Source organism: Salvelinus sp. IW2-2015, linkage group LG6.2 (assembly GCF_002910315.2).
Source record: "Salvelinus sp. IW2-2015 linkage group LG6.2, ASM291031v2, whole genome shotgun sequence".
In the NCBI taxonomy this organism is placed as follows: Eukaryota; Metazoa; Chordata; class Actinopteri; order Salmoniformes; family Salmonidae; genus Salvelinus; species Salvelinus sp. IW2-2015.
In genome coordinates this window covers 20,058,599-20,073,902 of record NC_036846.1, presented here as the reverse complement: position 1 = coordinate 20,073,902, position 15,304 = coordinate 20,058,599, and the positions used below count along the sequence as shown (strand labels likewise).

Sequence of the window (15,304 nt, the reverse complement as noted above, 5' to 3'; positions counted from 1 at the left end):
AAGAACAAATTCTTATTTACAATGACGGCCTACCAAAAGGCAAAAGGCCTCCTGTGGGGACGGGGTTTAAAAATAAAAATAAAGGACAAAACATACATCAGGACAAGAGAGACAAAGTAACACCTAAGACAACATAGCATGTCAACAACACAGCATGGTAGCAACACCACATGACAACAACATGGTAGAAACCCAACATGATAGCAGCACAAAACACGGTACAAACATTATTGGGCACAGACAACAGCACAAAGGCAAGGTAGAGACAACAATTCAATTCAAAGGGCTTTATTGGCATGGGAAACACATGTTTACATTGCCAAAGCAAGTGAAATGGATAATAAACAAAGGTGAAATAAACAATCAGAAATTAACATTACACTCACAAAAGTTTCAAAGGAATTTGTAATGATATGCAAAGAGTTAAGTACAAAACATAACATAAATAAACATAAATATGGGTTGTATTTACAATGGTGTTTGTTCTTCACRGGTTGCCCTTTGCAACAGGTCACAAATCTTGCTGCTGTGATGGCACACTSTGGTATTTCACCTAATACAAATTTGATTTGTTTTCAAATTCTTTGTGGGTCTGTAATCTGAGGGAAATATGTGTCTCTAATATGGTAATACATTTGTCTTCTTTTGAGAGCCAGTTCTGCCWACGGCGGCCTCTCTCAATAGCAAGGCTATGCTCACTGAGTTTGTATATTTTTATTTATGTGTTTAACCTTTATTTAGCTAGGCAAGTCAGTTAAGAACAAATTCTTATTTTCAATGACGGCCTAGGAACAGTTAGTCAGASCRTTCCTTAAGTTTGGTCAGTCACAGTGGTCAGGTATTCTGCCACTGTGTACTCTTTGTTTTGGGCCAAATAGCATTCCAGTTTGCTCTGTTGGTTAATTTTTTCCAATGTGTCAAGTAATTYTATTTTTGTTTTCTCATGATTTGGTTGGGTCTTATTGTGTTGCTGTCCTGGAGCTCTCTGGGGCCTTGTGAACAGAGCCCCAGGACCAGCTGGTTTAGGGGACTCTTCTGTAGGTTAATCTCTCTGTAGGTGATGGCTTTGTTGTTGAAGGTTTGGGAATCGCTTCCTTTTAGGTGGTTGTAGAATGTAACGTCTCTTTTCTGGAAGCTTCGCACAAAGTAGCCACAACTGTCAGTAAGAGTGTCCATGATTGAGTCTTTGAACGAAGAGATGGAGATAAAACTGTTCAGTTTGAGMTTTTTTTGCAACTCGTTCCATTCGCTAGCTGCAGCGAACTGAAAAGAGGAGCGACCCAGGGATGTGTGTGCTTTGGGGACCTTTAACAGAATGTGACTGGCAGAATGGATGTTGTATGTAGGTAAGTATGTAAGTATGAGGGCTGCAGTAGGTATCTAAGAGAGAAAGCTTTTCAAAAGGGGATCTTTAGCTTTTGTTTAGCCTGAGACAACAAGTTATTCCATTATCAATCATTGCAGAAATTACAATCATTTTTTTTTAAATAGGAAGATAATTTTTTCTCTGGATACAAATTCTGTCCATGTTATGTCCATATTGTCACATTAGGCCAACTGACTAGTTTGTGAAACAGATACAAATTGATAAATTGCCGACATTGCCAWCGTCAAGGACAACCCATTGTTTTTTACATTGTATATGAAAACACAAGCATCTGAAAGATGATTATAATGCCCCGGAGTATTATGTTCGGACTATAACGCTTATGTTCAGATTACATAACATGAGTGTGTCATCCATTATAAGCCATCTGAGTGACTACCCACATCCACCCACCCATCCAACTGTCTCTTTCATTAGTAGGCTACAGCAATCTCACTCACCAGCCATCTCTCTCTTTCTCTCTCCCTCTTTTTCTCTCCTTCTCTCTCCAAATTTCTCTCTCCCACTCTTTCACTCTTTTTTTCTCTCTCTCTCTCTTGCTCTCTTTCTCTTTCTCTCTCTCTGTCTATATGGGGTAGCCTGAAGACGTGGTTACTTCTCTAACCCCGCTGGGTTTCCACTTCACTCAGCATTGAGGCGGCTTTACCTCATGTATAGACCTAATCTCAGATTACGCTCAAATCCAGACGACGATACCTGGAACAGCATCGGCGTTATTAGTATGAGTTATTAGGACAATGATTATGATCTAAATATAGTTGTTGATGTTACTATTGCTGTCACTAATGAGACAGTTGTCTTATACAGTGTATTCTGGAAGTGTTCAGATCCCTTCCCTTTTTCAACATTTGGTTAAGATACAGCCTTATTCTAAAATGTATTACATTTTTCCCCKCTCATCAATCTACACACAAATACCCCATAATGTCTGTAGAGCTCCGAGACAGGATGGTGTCGAGGCACAGATCTAAACATTTCTGCAGCATTGAAGGTCCCCAAGAACACAGTGGCCTCCATCATTGATAAATGGAAGAAGTTTGGAACCACCAAGACTCTTCCTAGAGCTAGCCACCCTACCAAAGTTAGCAGTCGGGGGAGAAGGACCTTGGTCAGGGAGGTGACCAAGAACCCGATAGTCACTCTGACAGAGTTCTAGAGTTCCTCTGTGGATATGGGAGAAACTTCAAGAAGGACAACCATCTCTGTAGCACTCTACCAATCAGGCCTTTATGGTAGAGTGGCCAGACGGAAGCCACTCCTCAGTAAAAGGCACATGACAGCTCTCTTGGAGTTCATCAAAAGGCACCTAAAGGACTCTCAGACCATGAGAAACAAGATTATCTGGTTTGATGAAAACAAGATTGAACTCTTTGGTCTGAATGCCAAGTGTCACYTCTGGAGGAAACCTTGCACCATCCCTACTGTGAAGCATGGTGGCGGCAGCATCATGCTGTAGGATGTTTTTCAGCGGCAGGGACTGGGAGACTAGTCAGGATCGAGGGAAAGATGAACAGAGCAAAGTACAGAGAGATCCTTGATGAAAACCTGCTCCAGAGTGCTCAGGACCTCAGACTGGGGCAAAGGGTCACCTTCCAAAAGGACAATGACCATAAGCACACAGCCAAGACAATGCAGGAGTGGCTTCGGGACAAGTCTCTGAAAGGTGCAACAGAACCTCAAGAGGCTAAAGAAATTTGGCTTGTCACCTAAAACCCTCACAAACGTTTACAGAAGCACAATTGAACATTCTGTCGGGCTGTATCACTACCTGGTACGGCAACTGCACCGCCCGCAACCGCAAGGCTCTCCAGAGGATGGTGCGGTCTGCTCAATGCATTACCGGGGGCAAACTACCCACCCTCCAGGACACCTACAGCACCCGATGTCACAGGGAGGCCAAAAAGATAATCAAGGACATCAACCACCCGAGCCACTGCCTGTTCACCTCGCATCATCCAGAAGGCGAGGTCAGTACAGGTGCATCAAAGCTGGGACCGAGAGACTTAAAAACAGCTTCTATCTCAAGGCCATCAGACTGCTARACAGCCATTAGAGGCTGTATATGTATATACTGTTTTCTATACTAATCTACGGTATCTCATTCACTTAATACTGTTTACATATCTTGCATTACTCATCTCATATGTATATACTGTATTCTATACTATTCTAATGGAACTAAGTCCGTTCCGCTCTGACCTCGCTTGTCCATATGTATATAGTCTTAATTCATTCCAACCTAGATTTGTGTGTATTGGGTATATGTTGTGTAATTTGTTAGATATAAATTGTAAGATATTACTGCACTGTCGGAGCTAGAAGCACAAGCATTTCGCTACACCCGCAATACCATCTGCTAAGCATGTGTATGTGACCAATAAAATTTGATTTGGATTTGTCTGAATACTTTCCGAACACACTGTATGTGCCTTGGTCTTCCAGGAAGAGCAGAAATGCCTTGCCAATGTCACACTCAGCCTAATATAGGTCTAGYATTTCTATACAAATCTATCTGAAGTTTACAATTTCAACTTCATCAAATGCAAGTATCATTGACAAAACCTACACCATTCCTTTACCAACCAGCATCCAAGCAGAGCCATTATTCTAGCCCATTATCTGATCAAAAACATTCTGGAGTGCTGTCTAGATGCCACAGATGAGTGATGAAATGGTAGGCCTATGTTCTCCTTCCATGAAAATGCTCATTGTCATCACTGAGGATATTGTTCGTATTTTACTGTTTATTTTAGGTCCAGTGTCTCTGTTTTGATTCACAGATGACAGATGCTTGCTGGTACCCCCTGCTGCTACGCTGCTCTAGTTGGCTGACTGGATATGTACAGACTGACACATCTAGCAACACCTCCAGGTGTGCTTATGAGGTTAGTCCGGTAAAAGACCTGTCAATCACTCTGTATATTAATACAGGATTACATTCATTGTCAATCACGAACGAACACATACCTATCTGCCACGGACCTTRGAGGTAGCAAGGTGGTCAGTTAGTGGTGTGTAGGAGTGAAAGTTTTTGACATTTTCTTTTTAGCAGCTGCACAACAAAGACAACAGAAACAAAAAAAAGTATACTGTGAAATGAAGGCATTGTCTGTATCTTGATAAGAGGATTTCTAACCAACAAGGAGACTATTCAATAATTGACTTTTGTAAAAGGTAAGCTATCAAGCTTTTGTTTGACTACAGGTAAATTAACTTTTACATTGTGTTGTGAAAAAGGAAGGTCACCTAAAGCAGAAAAGAATCAGTGAATCTAATTACCTGTATTTACAGTTCTATCAATCAAGTAACATCCCCAGGCGTGTTTGTCTACCGAATGAAGCAATTATTTTATTAAGATTTAAAAACAAAATTTAACAAAAGTTGAACAATTAAGATACATTACAACATTTACTTTAAGTGTGTTTAAATGAATAGCATGAGCTTGCAGCATGAAAACAGTTTCAATAACTTGTATTGGTCCCATCCCCATGGCTGATTCCTCTCTCCTCCTCTCACAATAATTGCCCATCTGGAATAAATCAAGTTGAATTGAATTCTATCCCTCCCAAGATGTTCCCCTGGTCAGCAGTGTTTTCTCTGGAGCCGAAAGTGCCTGGACAGCGTACGGCAGAAGAACTAGTCACCAACACCCTGATGCTGGAGCTGGGTGCCATGGTGAAGCGCACCGAACGTATCCGCCTGGAAAGGGTGACAAAAGAGGGCCGGCGCCGGCGCAGCTCTTCCTCCGCTGACTACAGCTGGCTGGCCACTGCCCCCACCCACCAACCCTACGAGCTGACCCCCCGAGACCTGATAGAACTGCAGGACCTGTGTGCCAGGGTGCCACCGTCTCAGTGTGGCCCTGTCATTGTTAGGTGGGATTTAGTACCTTATCCGTGTCAGAGGTGTATGTACACAACACATATCGTGAATGTCTCAGGTAGATCATGGAAATGGATTCATGATCATTCTCAACAGGTTCTGATGTCTCCAAAGTGAACTTGGTGCCACCTTAACCCTTTGTCAGTATCACGCAAACTCATTTTTGACCTTTGCCCTCTACCCCAGGTTCAGGAATCTGGTGACGGAGATTGAGCCGGAGGTTCACGAGGTGGCTCGTCTGTTCCGCACGGTTCTACGTGACTGTGTGGAGGGAGAAGAGGAGAACGAGGAGATGAGGATGAGGTCAGCCGGCTGGGACAAACAACGCAGCAAGAGCCTCTCCTTTGTAACCTTCCGCTCCAAGTTCCGCCCCGCTCCCTTCAGGGGTGGGGGCCTGGGCGGGTCACGTGGCAACCTGCAGGAGGAGTCGAGCTGGTACGAGGAGGACGAGGTGGAGCAGCAGGAGGGAGCAGCAAACGTGGCGAGAGCGGCCAGGAAGGGGAGGAGCATGAGCATGCCTGATATCACCCCCATCGAACAGAGTGCACTTGGCTGAGGGAGAGAGCGGGAGGGAGGGAGGGATGGAGAAAGAGAATAGGAGATGAGAGATTGATAGGGAAGAAGGTCAAGATGAAATGCAACATGAGGACAGCTCACACCTCAGCAGATTTCCACTGACTGTTTAGACATAATGCAGTTACATATACAAGAGTAGAATTGCAAGCTTAGCCAGCAGATATACAACACTATTTCGTTTTTTTATTGTGAATTACATTTTCRGAATGTGTTAACACTTGAAATGCATGTAAAATGAACTAGAAAATACAGGTCTTATTTTCCAACAGACGCTTGATAATAAATTAGTTTGTGTGTGGATTACTGTGGGGCCATTACTACTGCATAGCTTAGTTCCAGTCCTTTGGTTGGCATGGTTACTCTATAACAATTCATTATATCAATATTCTATAATCCTCTTACTCAGTAAAGAATTACAGTCCTTTGCACAACTTCCCCATTGTTCTTTTTTAATATGCACTTCTATCCAATACATTAGCAGTATTTTCACTTTACACACTGTAGAAGTCCAGGCATTTAGCAAAAAAAGAGGGAAGAAATAGGAGTGTTTTCTTATTAAAAAAGTTCTGGTTGGTCATTAAATAATAGCATGTACAWAAACATCTGTCCTCAGTGAGAATGAGAGGAGATGAAGAGGACAGTCCCCAATAAAGTAGTGAGGTCCAAACAGACAAGTTGCAGGGAAGTTTGGTAGAGAAAGAGACTTCACTAGTGTACTTTCAGCTCTACATAACCCTGTCATAACCAATGACATGTCACCTGTTTATAACAGTTGTTATAACAACCTGTTAAATAGGGTCCCAAATAGCAACCCATTTCCTATTTAGTGTACTACTTTTGTCCAGGGCCCTTTGGCTCTGTTTAAAGTAGTGCACTATATAGGAAATAGAGTGCCATTTGGGATGCAGCCATTGGCAACAGTATTCAGACTTACCCCAGCTGACTTGCTGGCAGGTAAACCAGGCAATCTAAACTGTTAGATCTGCAATAACAGTATTAAGTAACTTGTTACAAACTGTTCAGGTCTGACTCGTCACATTGTGTTTATGATTGGGGCTATGAAGGGAATGTCCTCTTCAGTTTAAACCGCCTTTAATCCTGTACCGTCATAAAACAGCTTAGACCACAGGTGTCTTGTCACATTTCTTTGAAACTYAAAGTACCCTTTTGGCAAATAAGAAACATTGAAAGAAAAAGAGAAAGTAAACCAACAATAGTTTCCAGTCATGCGTGGCGTGAATGATAGTGAGGGAGAATTGTTCAAGTCTCTCTTTAATAAAACCAAAATCGAAAGAAATGATTACAATTCAAGAAAACTCCAGTCTGTTGTGTTGGCCCTCATGTCAGAGAGAAAGTTGATTACACCCTGTCTTACAACAAATCAACAATAAGCTACATGAGGGGTAAAAGAAAATCTACCAAGAAACAAAACTAGGTTTGCAGAATCAAACCATTAAATAAGCCATTTTTGATTAAATGTTTAAGATGAATTATTCTCTAAAGTAACAAAGAACAGAATGACAAGTATTCTGTTTATACCATACAAAGCGTGTTCCGATAGCATATCCTTTTCATTAGGGGTATTTCATCAATGTCTGTAGGAACAGAACAGATCTGCTAGGGTKCAGAAACGCTCTCCAGGGCTTTAGGCAGCAGATTACTATCATTTCTTGGGCTGCTGGACCTCAAGTCCCAAACCGTTCAATAACACTCCACCTGTCCCATTGTCCTGTTGCTGTGGCAACCCCTCGTCTCAGCCCAACCTTTCCCATTGTCTTATGTCAGATAGCATGACTCCGTCTGAACTATTGGTCAAGGGACTACCGTTTCATAGGAGTGACGCAACCTGTCAAAAGACAATGAACTTTTCCATCTCCCTCTTCTTCAACCTCCACTTCTTTATCTATCATTTCTCCCTGCTCAGGCGAGGAAGACCACAAAGACGATGAAGAACACGATGAGGACGAGGAAGATCTTGACCATGAGCCAGCGGTTGGAGGACACAGACTGGAAGTACTTGAGGATCTCCGTGTGAGCCATGTCCACGTTGAGCTGAGTGTCCTCCACGTTAGCATCAATCCTACATGGGAGAGGAAGACACACAGGGCTTGAGAGACACACCGGGCTGTGCTCGAGCATCTCAACGTTTCTCCCCTCCTCCTCCCCTCTACACCACATCTCTTTCTCCCCTCCTCCTCATCTCTTTCTCCCTCAACTCCTCTTTCCCTCATCCACCTTGTTCCCCATCATACTGCTCTCCTCCCCCTCCCTCACCTCTGTACTGTCTCCTCCTGCTCCTTCACCATGTGAGCCAGCTGCTGGAAGATAGAGCCCAGCTCTACGATGGTGCTCTCAATGTTCTGCATGGTGTCTGCACGGCTCTGGATGTACGAGTCCTGCACCACAGAGAAACAACATTATACTAAACACAATGACGCACACACACAATACAGGTGATAATAAAGTGTTTGTACCTGCTCATCAATGAGCTGGAGCTGTAGAGGGTTAGACTGGTTGTCCATGTTGATGGCGACCTCAGCCCCCATACTCCTTGACTCATCCTGCATCAACACTGAACTCTCTGGCAGAGGAGAGAGAAACGATAGTCAGTTAGAAGGAAGAGAAAATAAACTTCTGTGATTGGAATTCACAGAGACATTTGATCTGGTATAGGAATTAGAGGCTGAAGGTGAGGTAAACGTGGTGTTTTCTTACTGAAGTTGTTGGCGTGGAGAGGAGAAGAGACAGGACGCTGAGAGAACTGTTCTCTCCTGTTCTTCTGCTGCTTCAGGTTCTAGAGAAAGAGAAAATGAGAACGATATAGGCAACCTACAATTATGAGGATTCTTGAGGTTTAATGACAGAAAGTTCCAGTGACAGAAAGTTCCAGTGAATCTTACCTCTGTTCTTACTTCTAGAACCGACTTGAAGTCATTGGACATAGACGCCAGTTTGGACTGCAACAAAACAAAAACAAGGAGTTGTTGATTTTATAAAGCCTCAGGTTTCATATGGCTACATGATTTTACTCATCCACATCAGTTACATAATGCAGTAGAGAGGCACTGGAAGTCAGACCTGCAGGGAGACGACGATGGTGTTGGAATGGGTCTGGATGTGTCTGCCACTTGGCGCTCCACGTGAACGGATCAGATCCTGCAGCTGGGCTATCTGCTTGTTCAGGCTGTTAATGTCCTGCGAGGGGAATAGTGGGAGACAGGCGGAGGGAGTCAAACAGGGCACAGCAGTGTAACACAGACTGCGCCCACTAAAACAGCTAGGTCTGTCACTTGCATAGAGATTCCACCTGACTGACTGGTCATCGTGTTTGCGATTTATAGTTCATAACGAGAAACAGCCGACAGCTTTTCCTGTATCGGTGTCAATTCAAACAAAAACAAATCTCACCTGCTTGATGATGTAGGTTAACTCTTCAATCTCCACTGCCTTGTCATCAAATAGAGATCTTCTTTTAGCCACTGAAAAGGTCAAAACAGACATWTCCAGAACTATAGAAAAACGCAGAGTTTTTCCAAATAGCTATTTGTCACATAAATATTGAAACAGAAATATTGACATATACTTACATATAGTGAGTTTCTCTAGTTTAGCAAATGTATTACTCAAGTCCTTCCCTATTCTCCTGGAGGGGTTCAAAACAACACAAGATTGGTATCACAGTGATAGGCCTAAACATGAATACGGTGAAAAGAAACTGCTAGCGCATGTACATACGCAGAATGTAAAGTGTGTCCTTCGGTAAAATGATAAGACAACAGAAAAGAACAGCCTGCATTCCAAAGAGATCATGCAGATCTACAATGTGATCAAAACGCATTGGAGAAACTAACAGCAACAAGTGGCTATTTACCAAACTTCAAATCAGACACAGGTGCCAACTACACCCCTGAGTGGATTAACTGTGTAACGTGAGCAAGTTGGCTGGCAGTGGGACTCACTTGGCCATGAGGGTGAAGTCACTGCGTTGCTTGAGAGCACTGAGGGCTGGCTTGGTGTGCTGAACACCATTCTGCAGAGAGAAAGAATGACAAAGAGGGATTAAAAGAGACACATCATCTGTGACAGATTACAAGAGGGGGAATGAATAGGTTCCTCTATCTCCCATAGGTTGTTTAGTATCCCCCGGCCTTTATCAGATGGCTATTTCAACATCACTGCCCTTGCCTCTCCCCAGTGGCGACCCGTCATTTAGTGCAGAGCCCCACCTGTTTTCAGCCCCGCATTTTTAGGTTAAAAAAAAGTGTGTCACTCATGGAACAGTACGTCATCGCCAATTCTAAGATTAGAGTTATATTAGAAGTGCCCATCCGGCCTCCCGAGTGGCGGTGGTCTAAGGCACTGCATCGCAGTGCTAGCTGTGCCACTATAAATCCTGGTTCGAGTCCAGTCTCTGCCAGCCATGACCAGTAGACCCTTGGGGCGGRGCACAATTGTCCCAGCATCGTCCAGGTTAGGGGAGTGTTTGGCCGGCAGGGATGTTCTTGTCCCATCGCGCTCTAGCAACTCGTGGCGGGCCGGGCGCAATGCACGCTGACACGGTCGCCAGGAGTACTGCGTTTCCTCCGACACGTTGGTGTGGCTGGCTTCCGGGCTAAGCAGGCATTGTGTCAAAAAGCAGTGCGGCTTGACTGGGTTTCGGAGGATGTATGGCTCTCGATCTTCGCCTGTCTCTCAAGTCCGTACGGGAGTTGCAGCGATGAGACAAGACTAACTACCAATTGGATACCACGAAATTGGTGAGAAAAAGGGGTAAAAGTAACAAATAGAAAAAAGAAGTGCCCATCCAAGAAGGCTCAAGGTCATTTGCAAAAGATAGAATGACATCTTTAAATCTACAGTAGCTTTGATTGGACTGTCAACATCATACTTTCAAAATCTTAGCTAGCAGTCGTCACCATGAATCAAGTCAACAATCAAATCCTTTTCCATCCTTGTCATATGAAGAGAAATTAGAGATATAACATCTCGGTGCTCATCGGCCATTGGACATAAACATTACACACAAACATTAGACAAGTTGGAAGTCGCAAATTCAACAATGAGTGGTTTGGGAAGGAATCAGTGGCTAACTGAGTTCAAGACAACTGGGAACTCAGGGAAAAACACGTTTTGAACAGTCATTCAACTCGGAATTGTAAATCCGGCATRTTTCTCTTTGKTGACAAAATRTGCCCACGAAGGACCGCCGCGCCACTTTTCTGTTCAAGCACATCACAACAACGTGAGTCCAAAAATGACTTATGCTGCTTCATAAATTATGTAGGATGCCWGAGAGATATGTATTCTGTAGCTAATAAAGTAATACTAAGTGTATATTGTGTAGTAAGCTGTTAGTAGCCCATGTGCCTCACCCTAACAATTTGYTCTATTTTCACCAACGCATCGTTCGCAGCCGGTGTGTGCCTGTTTGCCAAAAACCTATTTAAGAGAAATGTAATCATCGAATATTGTAAGAGCTTTCATTGTCTGTTTATATGTAAGAGCGGTCCATGTTCTGAATTCTGTCGCTGTACATTTCAAAAGTGCTGAACAAAGAGTTATATTGACTACGTCCGTCGTCTCTCGCTCATTAATGTCTTCATCGAAATTATGGCTTGCCTCATATCCGCTTGTCGTCCCCTATTGCCATAGTTTGCACATCTCAATTGCCAGTAGAAACCACATTTGTTTAAGCAAGTCAGCATTATCAGCTATGTTTTTTTTAAAGGCAGTAAATGAGGCTGAATGAACTGTAGCAGTGGTAAGGTGTTGGGACAGCTTTATGTCCCAATATTAGAACAAGGAACAGATATAGCCCTTGGTTATCTCCAGACCTGACTGGCCTTGACCAGCACAAAAACATCTTGTGGCGTTCTGCATTAGCATCGAATAGCCCCCGCAATATGCAACTTTTCAGCAAAGTTAGGAACCAACATACACAGGCAGTTAGGAAAGCAAAGGCTAGTTTTTTCAAACAGAAATTTGCATCCTGTAGCACAAATTAATCACTTAAGCTGGAGACTCATATCTCCCTCACTAACTTTAAGAATCAGCTGTTAGAGCAGCTTACAGAGCATTGCACCTGTACATAGCCCATCCAACTACCTCATATTGTTATTTTTTCTTCTCCTTTGCACCCCACTATCTCTACTTGCACATTCATCTTCTGCACATCTATCACTCCAGTGTTTAATTGCTATACTGTAATTACTTCCCCACTATGGCCTATTTATTGCCTTACCTCCCTAATCTTACCTCATTTGCACACACTGTATATAGACTTTTCTATTGTGTTATTGACTGTACATTTGTTTATCCCATGTGTAACTCTGTTGTTGTTTGTGTCGCACTGCTTTGCTTTATCTTGGCCAGGTCGCAGTTGTAAATGAGAACTTGTTCTCAACTGGTCTACCTGGTTAAATAAAGGTGAAGAATGTTTTATTTTTAATTATGTAGGCCCGAACAGTTTGTGGGCACCGTTTGTCACCGTTAGAGTGCAATAAATGTATTGTTTAGTGTTGTGGCTTTGCTGGCATGCATCCCCCCAAAAATGTTTGCCCCACCAAGATTTACATGCTAAAATCGCCACTGCCTCTCCCATACCTACATACCTGTCTGCTCTGTAGGGATTTGCAGGCGGACTGGAACTCGTTGGTTCGATCCCTGCACGTCATCCTGCCGAATGTATATCACCAGCCTGCACTGGGCACGCCAAGGAGAAAGGGTCTGACGTTTGAAAGATCTCGGTAGTGTACTATAGACCGGTCCGTGCTCCGTGGAAACAGTCACTACACCTCCTGATGTCAACTCCTAACTGCAAGGCGTCAATCCGTGTCCAATGATGCACACGGGCATTCTCAATGTATCTGTAATATGATAGGAGTAACATAACCAAATTAATTAAAATTACAGTTTGCTAGGTTGTCGTGCCCCGGGCTACCTAACTAGCTACCAATACGTTGTCTCAGTTCCCCCAACAAATCGGAGCTTGGCCAATTTTTTTGCAATCAAGCCCCCACCCCCATTTATGTGTCTAGCTAGTAACAAGTAAGCTAATGTTAGCAAAGCCATCATTACCACGGCAACACAAACTGAAACGAAATGCTACCAGACAGCTTATCTGACAGTGATGAAATATAAAATTCTAGCTAGCTAGATATCTGTTGTCATTTAAATGTTCTTAGATACTGAGCTATTTAGTTATGCCAAGCTACCGTTGACTAACTAACGTTAGCTAGTTTTAAAGAGCCGACTCCATCACAGCTGATTTTTAGCTAACCCTAGAGACGTGGCTTGAATGTTTTGTTTGAATAAAGAAAACTCTCTCATCACCACGTGAATCAGATGTGTATATATATCTAMGTTCCCTCGATAAACGTGATCAGTTTCAACTTACTATTAGCAAAATTCCACAAGAATTCACAGATCGTTCGATGTTTTTACCAAGCCGGGACTGAAAGTTTGAATCCGGGTCATTTCCGGATCCTGACGTCATTGCCACGTCCACCACTGTTTAAATTAGATATATTAGAGAAAGGAGTCACCACATACCACCAGATGTCGCCATATCTTATGTTTTCTAACATATATGTCAACTTGTGCAGCATTAAAATCAACTGGACTGTATTCAATTATGCGTGGATAGTGAAGCGCATACAGAGTAGAAGGTTGATGTTTATTGTCACGAGTCTTGTCCTGGAGGCAGAAATAAGCGATTTCCCATTACATAGGTCAGCTGCAAAGTCAAAATTGGTTATATTGTAAAAATTCATGAAAAAAAAATGTTGTTTAGGCATTTGGGTTAGCAGTGTGGTTATACTTTGTGACTGTGCCAGCTACTGACAACTCTGCAGAGCTGCCTCCAGAACAAGATTCATAACCAAAAACGCTAACCTGCTTTAGAGTATAGTGGAGATAACCGTGATTACCAAACTCCAGAATGTGAGAGGGAAAGGGAGGTAGAGAGACAGAGCGAAGTTAAGCTACACACACGAATACAGGTAGAGAGATAACATCCAGGACTTGCTCAGATCTCATTCTATACCTACTGGCTCCCACATCCTTACCTCAACAAGAGCTGGCATGTTCAGACCACAACTATGCCCTCACCTATCTTCTCCCTATCTTCAATTCTCACCTTTCTATTCCCACTCAATCGGTCTTCCTATAGCCTGTTCTCTTTCCACCTGAACACCACGTCTGTGAAAAAACAACATATGTTCTCTGATAATGCATAAATTAACAATATCTGTGCATTTGAGGGCATTCACATTTTACAATGTCTCAAATTGATGCCATTGCCATAAATCTTTCAATGGCTTCTATGTTGTCTGAAATGATAAAGAATTATCAAAGCACCACAGAGATGCATGTTTCCGTAACAGATAACAGCTTGTTTTTTCATGCGTCACAGGGGACTTTAAACAACATTAATTTTCCTGTCAGAGAGAGACATGGCTGGCCATAGTCAACACACGCACATTGCTCTCTCTCTCTCTCTCTCTCTCTCTCTCTCTCTCTCTCAATTCAATTGTTCAATTCAAGGGCTTTATTGGCATGGGAAACATATGTTAACATTGCCAAAGCAAGTGAAGTAGGTAATAAACAAAAGTGAAGAACACATTTTTTTAGCAGTAAACACTACTCTCACAGAAGTTCGAAAAGAATAAAGACATTTCAAATGTAATATTATGTATATATACAGTGCAAATAGTTAAGGTACAAAAGGGAAAATAAATAAACATAAATATGGGTTGTATTTATAATGGTATTTGTTCTTCACTGGTTGACCTTTTCTTGTGGCAACAGGTCAKACATCTTGCTGCTGTGATGGCACACTGTGGTATTTCACCCAGTAGATATGGGAGTTCATCAAAAAGTGATTTTTTAAAACGATTTTTTTGTGGATCTGTGTAATCTGAGGGAAATGTGTGTCTCTAATATGGTCATAAATTTGGCAGAGGTTTGGAAGTGCAGTTTAAGTCAAAGCTTTCCTTAAGTTTGGGTCAGTCACAGTGGTCAGGTATTCTGCCACTGTGTATTCTCTGTTTAGGGCCAAAAAGCATTCTAGTTTGCTCTATTTTTTTGTTAATTATTTCCGATGTGTCAAGTAATTATCTTTTTGTTTTCTCATGATTTGGTTGGGTCTAATTGTGTTGCTGTCCTGGGGCTCTGTTTGTGTTTGTGAACAGAGCCCCAGGACCAGCTTGCTTAGGGGACTCTTCTCCAGGTTCATGTCTCTGTAGGTGATGGCTTTGTTATGGAAGGTTTGGGAATCGCTTCCTTTTAGGTGGTTGTAGAATTCAACAGCTCTTTTATGGATTTTGATAATTAGCGGGTATCGGCCTAATTCTGTTCTGCGTGCATGATTTGGTGTTTTACGTTGTACACAGAGGATATTTTTGCAGAATTCTGCATGCAGTCTCAATTTGGTGTTTGTCCCATTTTGTGAATTCTTGG

The 15,304-nt window shown here is 42.6% G+C and overlaps 2 protein-coding genes across 2 annotated transcripts; one reads left to right on the top strand and one right to left on the bottom strand.

Annotated features, from left to right (window-relative positions):
- Positions 1–4,355: 4,355 nt before the first annotated feature.
- Positions 4,356–6,145, top strand: LOC111965951 (protein RD3). Its single transcript, XM_023990381.2, has 3 exons — positions 4,356–4,561; positions 4,958–5,262; positions 5,456–6,145. The coding sequence occupies exons 2-3, from the start codon at positions 4,958–4,960 to the stop codon at positions 5,823–5,825; spliced, it is 675 nt and encodes a 224-aa protein (XP_023846149.1). The 5' UTR covers positions 4,356–4,561; the 3' UTR covers positions 5,826–6,145.
- Positions 6,146–7,245: 1,100 nt separating this feature from the next.
- LOC111965949 (syntaxin-5) lies at positions 7,246–13,326 on the bottom strand. Its single transcript, XM_023990380.2, has 11 exons — positions 13,242–13,326; positions 12,457–12,711; positions 9,805–9,875; positions 9,433–9,488; positions 9,254–9,324; positions 8,924–9,040; positions 8,746–8,802; positions 8,561–8,639; positions 8,320–8,426; positions 8,120–8,241; positions 7,246–7,925 (listed from the first exon to the last, which is right to left on the bottom strand). The coding sequence occupies exons 2-11, from the start codon at positions 12,517–12,519 to the stop codon at positions 7,766–7,768; spliced, it is 903 nt and encodes a 300-aa protein (XP_023846148.1). The 5' UTR covers positions 12,520–12,711; positions 13,242–13,326; the 3' UTR covers positions 7,246–7,765.
- Positions 13,327–15,304: the final 1,978 nt, after the last annotated feature.

Bases quoted from the DNA above. Each gene is read 5' to 3' on its own strand.
- LOC111965949 (XM_023990380.2), bottom strand. From the start codon at position 12,519: ATGACGTGCAGGGATCGAACCAACGAGTTCCAGTCCGCCTGCAAATCC. The intron at 9,489-9,804 runs GTGAGTCCCACT...GAACCCCTCCAG, and splicing joins GACTTCACCCTCATGGCCAA to GAGAATAGGGAAGGACTTGA. The intron at 9,325-9,432 runs GTAAGTATATGT...TGACCTTTTCAG, and splicing joins ACTAGAGAAACTCACTATAT to TGGCTAAAAGAAGATCTCTA.
- LOC111965951 (XM_023990381.2), top strand. From the start codon at position 4,958: ATGTTCCCCTGGTCAGCAGTGTTTTCTCTGGAGCCGAAAGTGCCTGGA. The intron at 5,263-5,455 runs GTGGGATTTAGT...CCTCTACCCCAG, and splicing joins TGTGGCCCTGTCATTGTTAG to GTTCAGGAATCTGGTGACGG.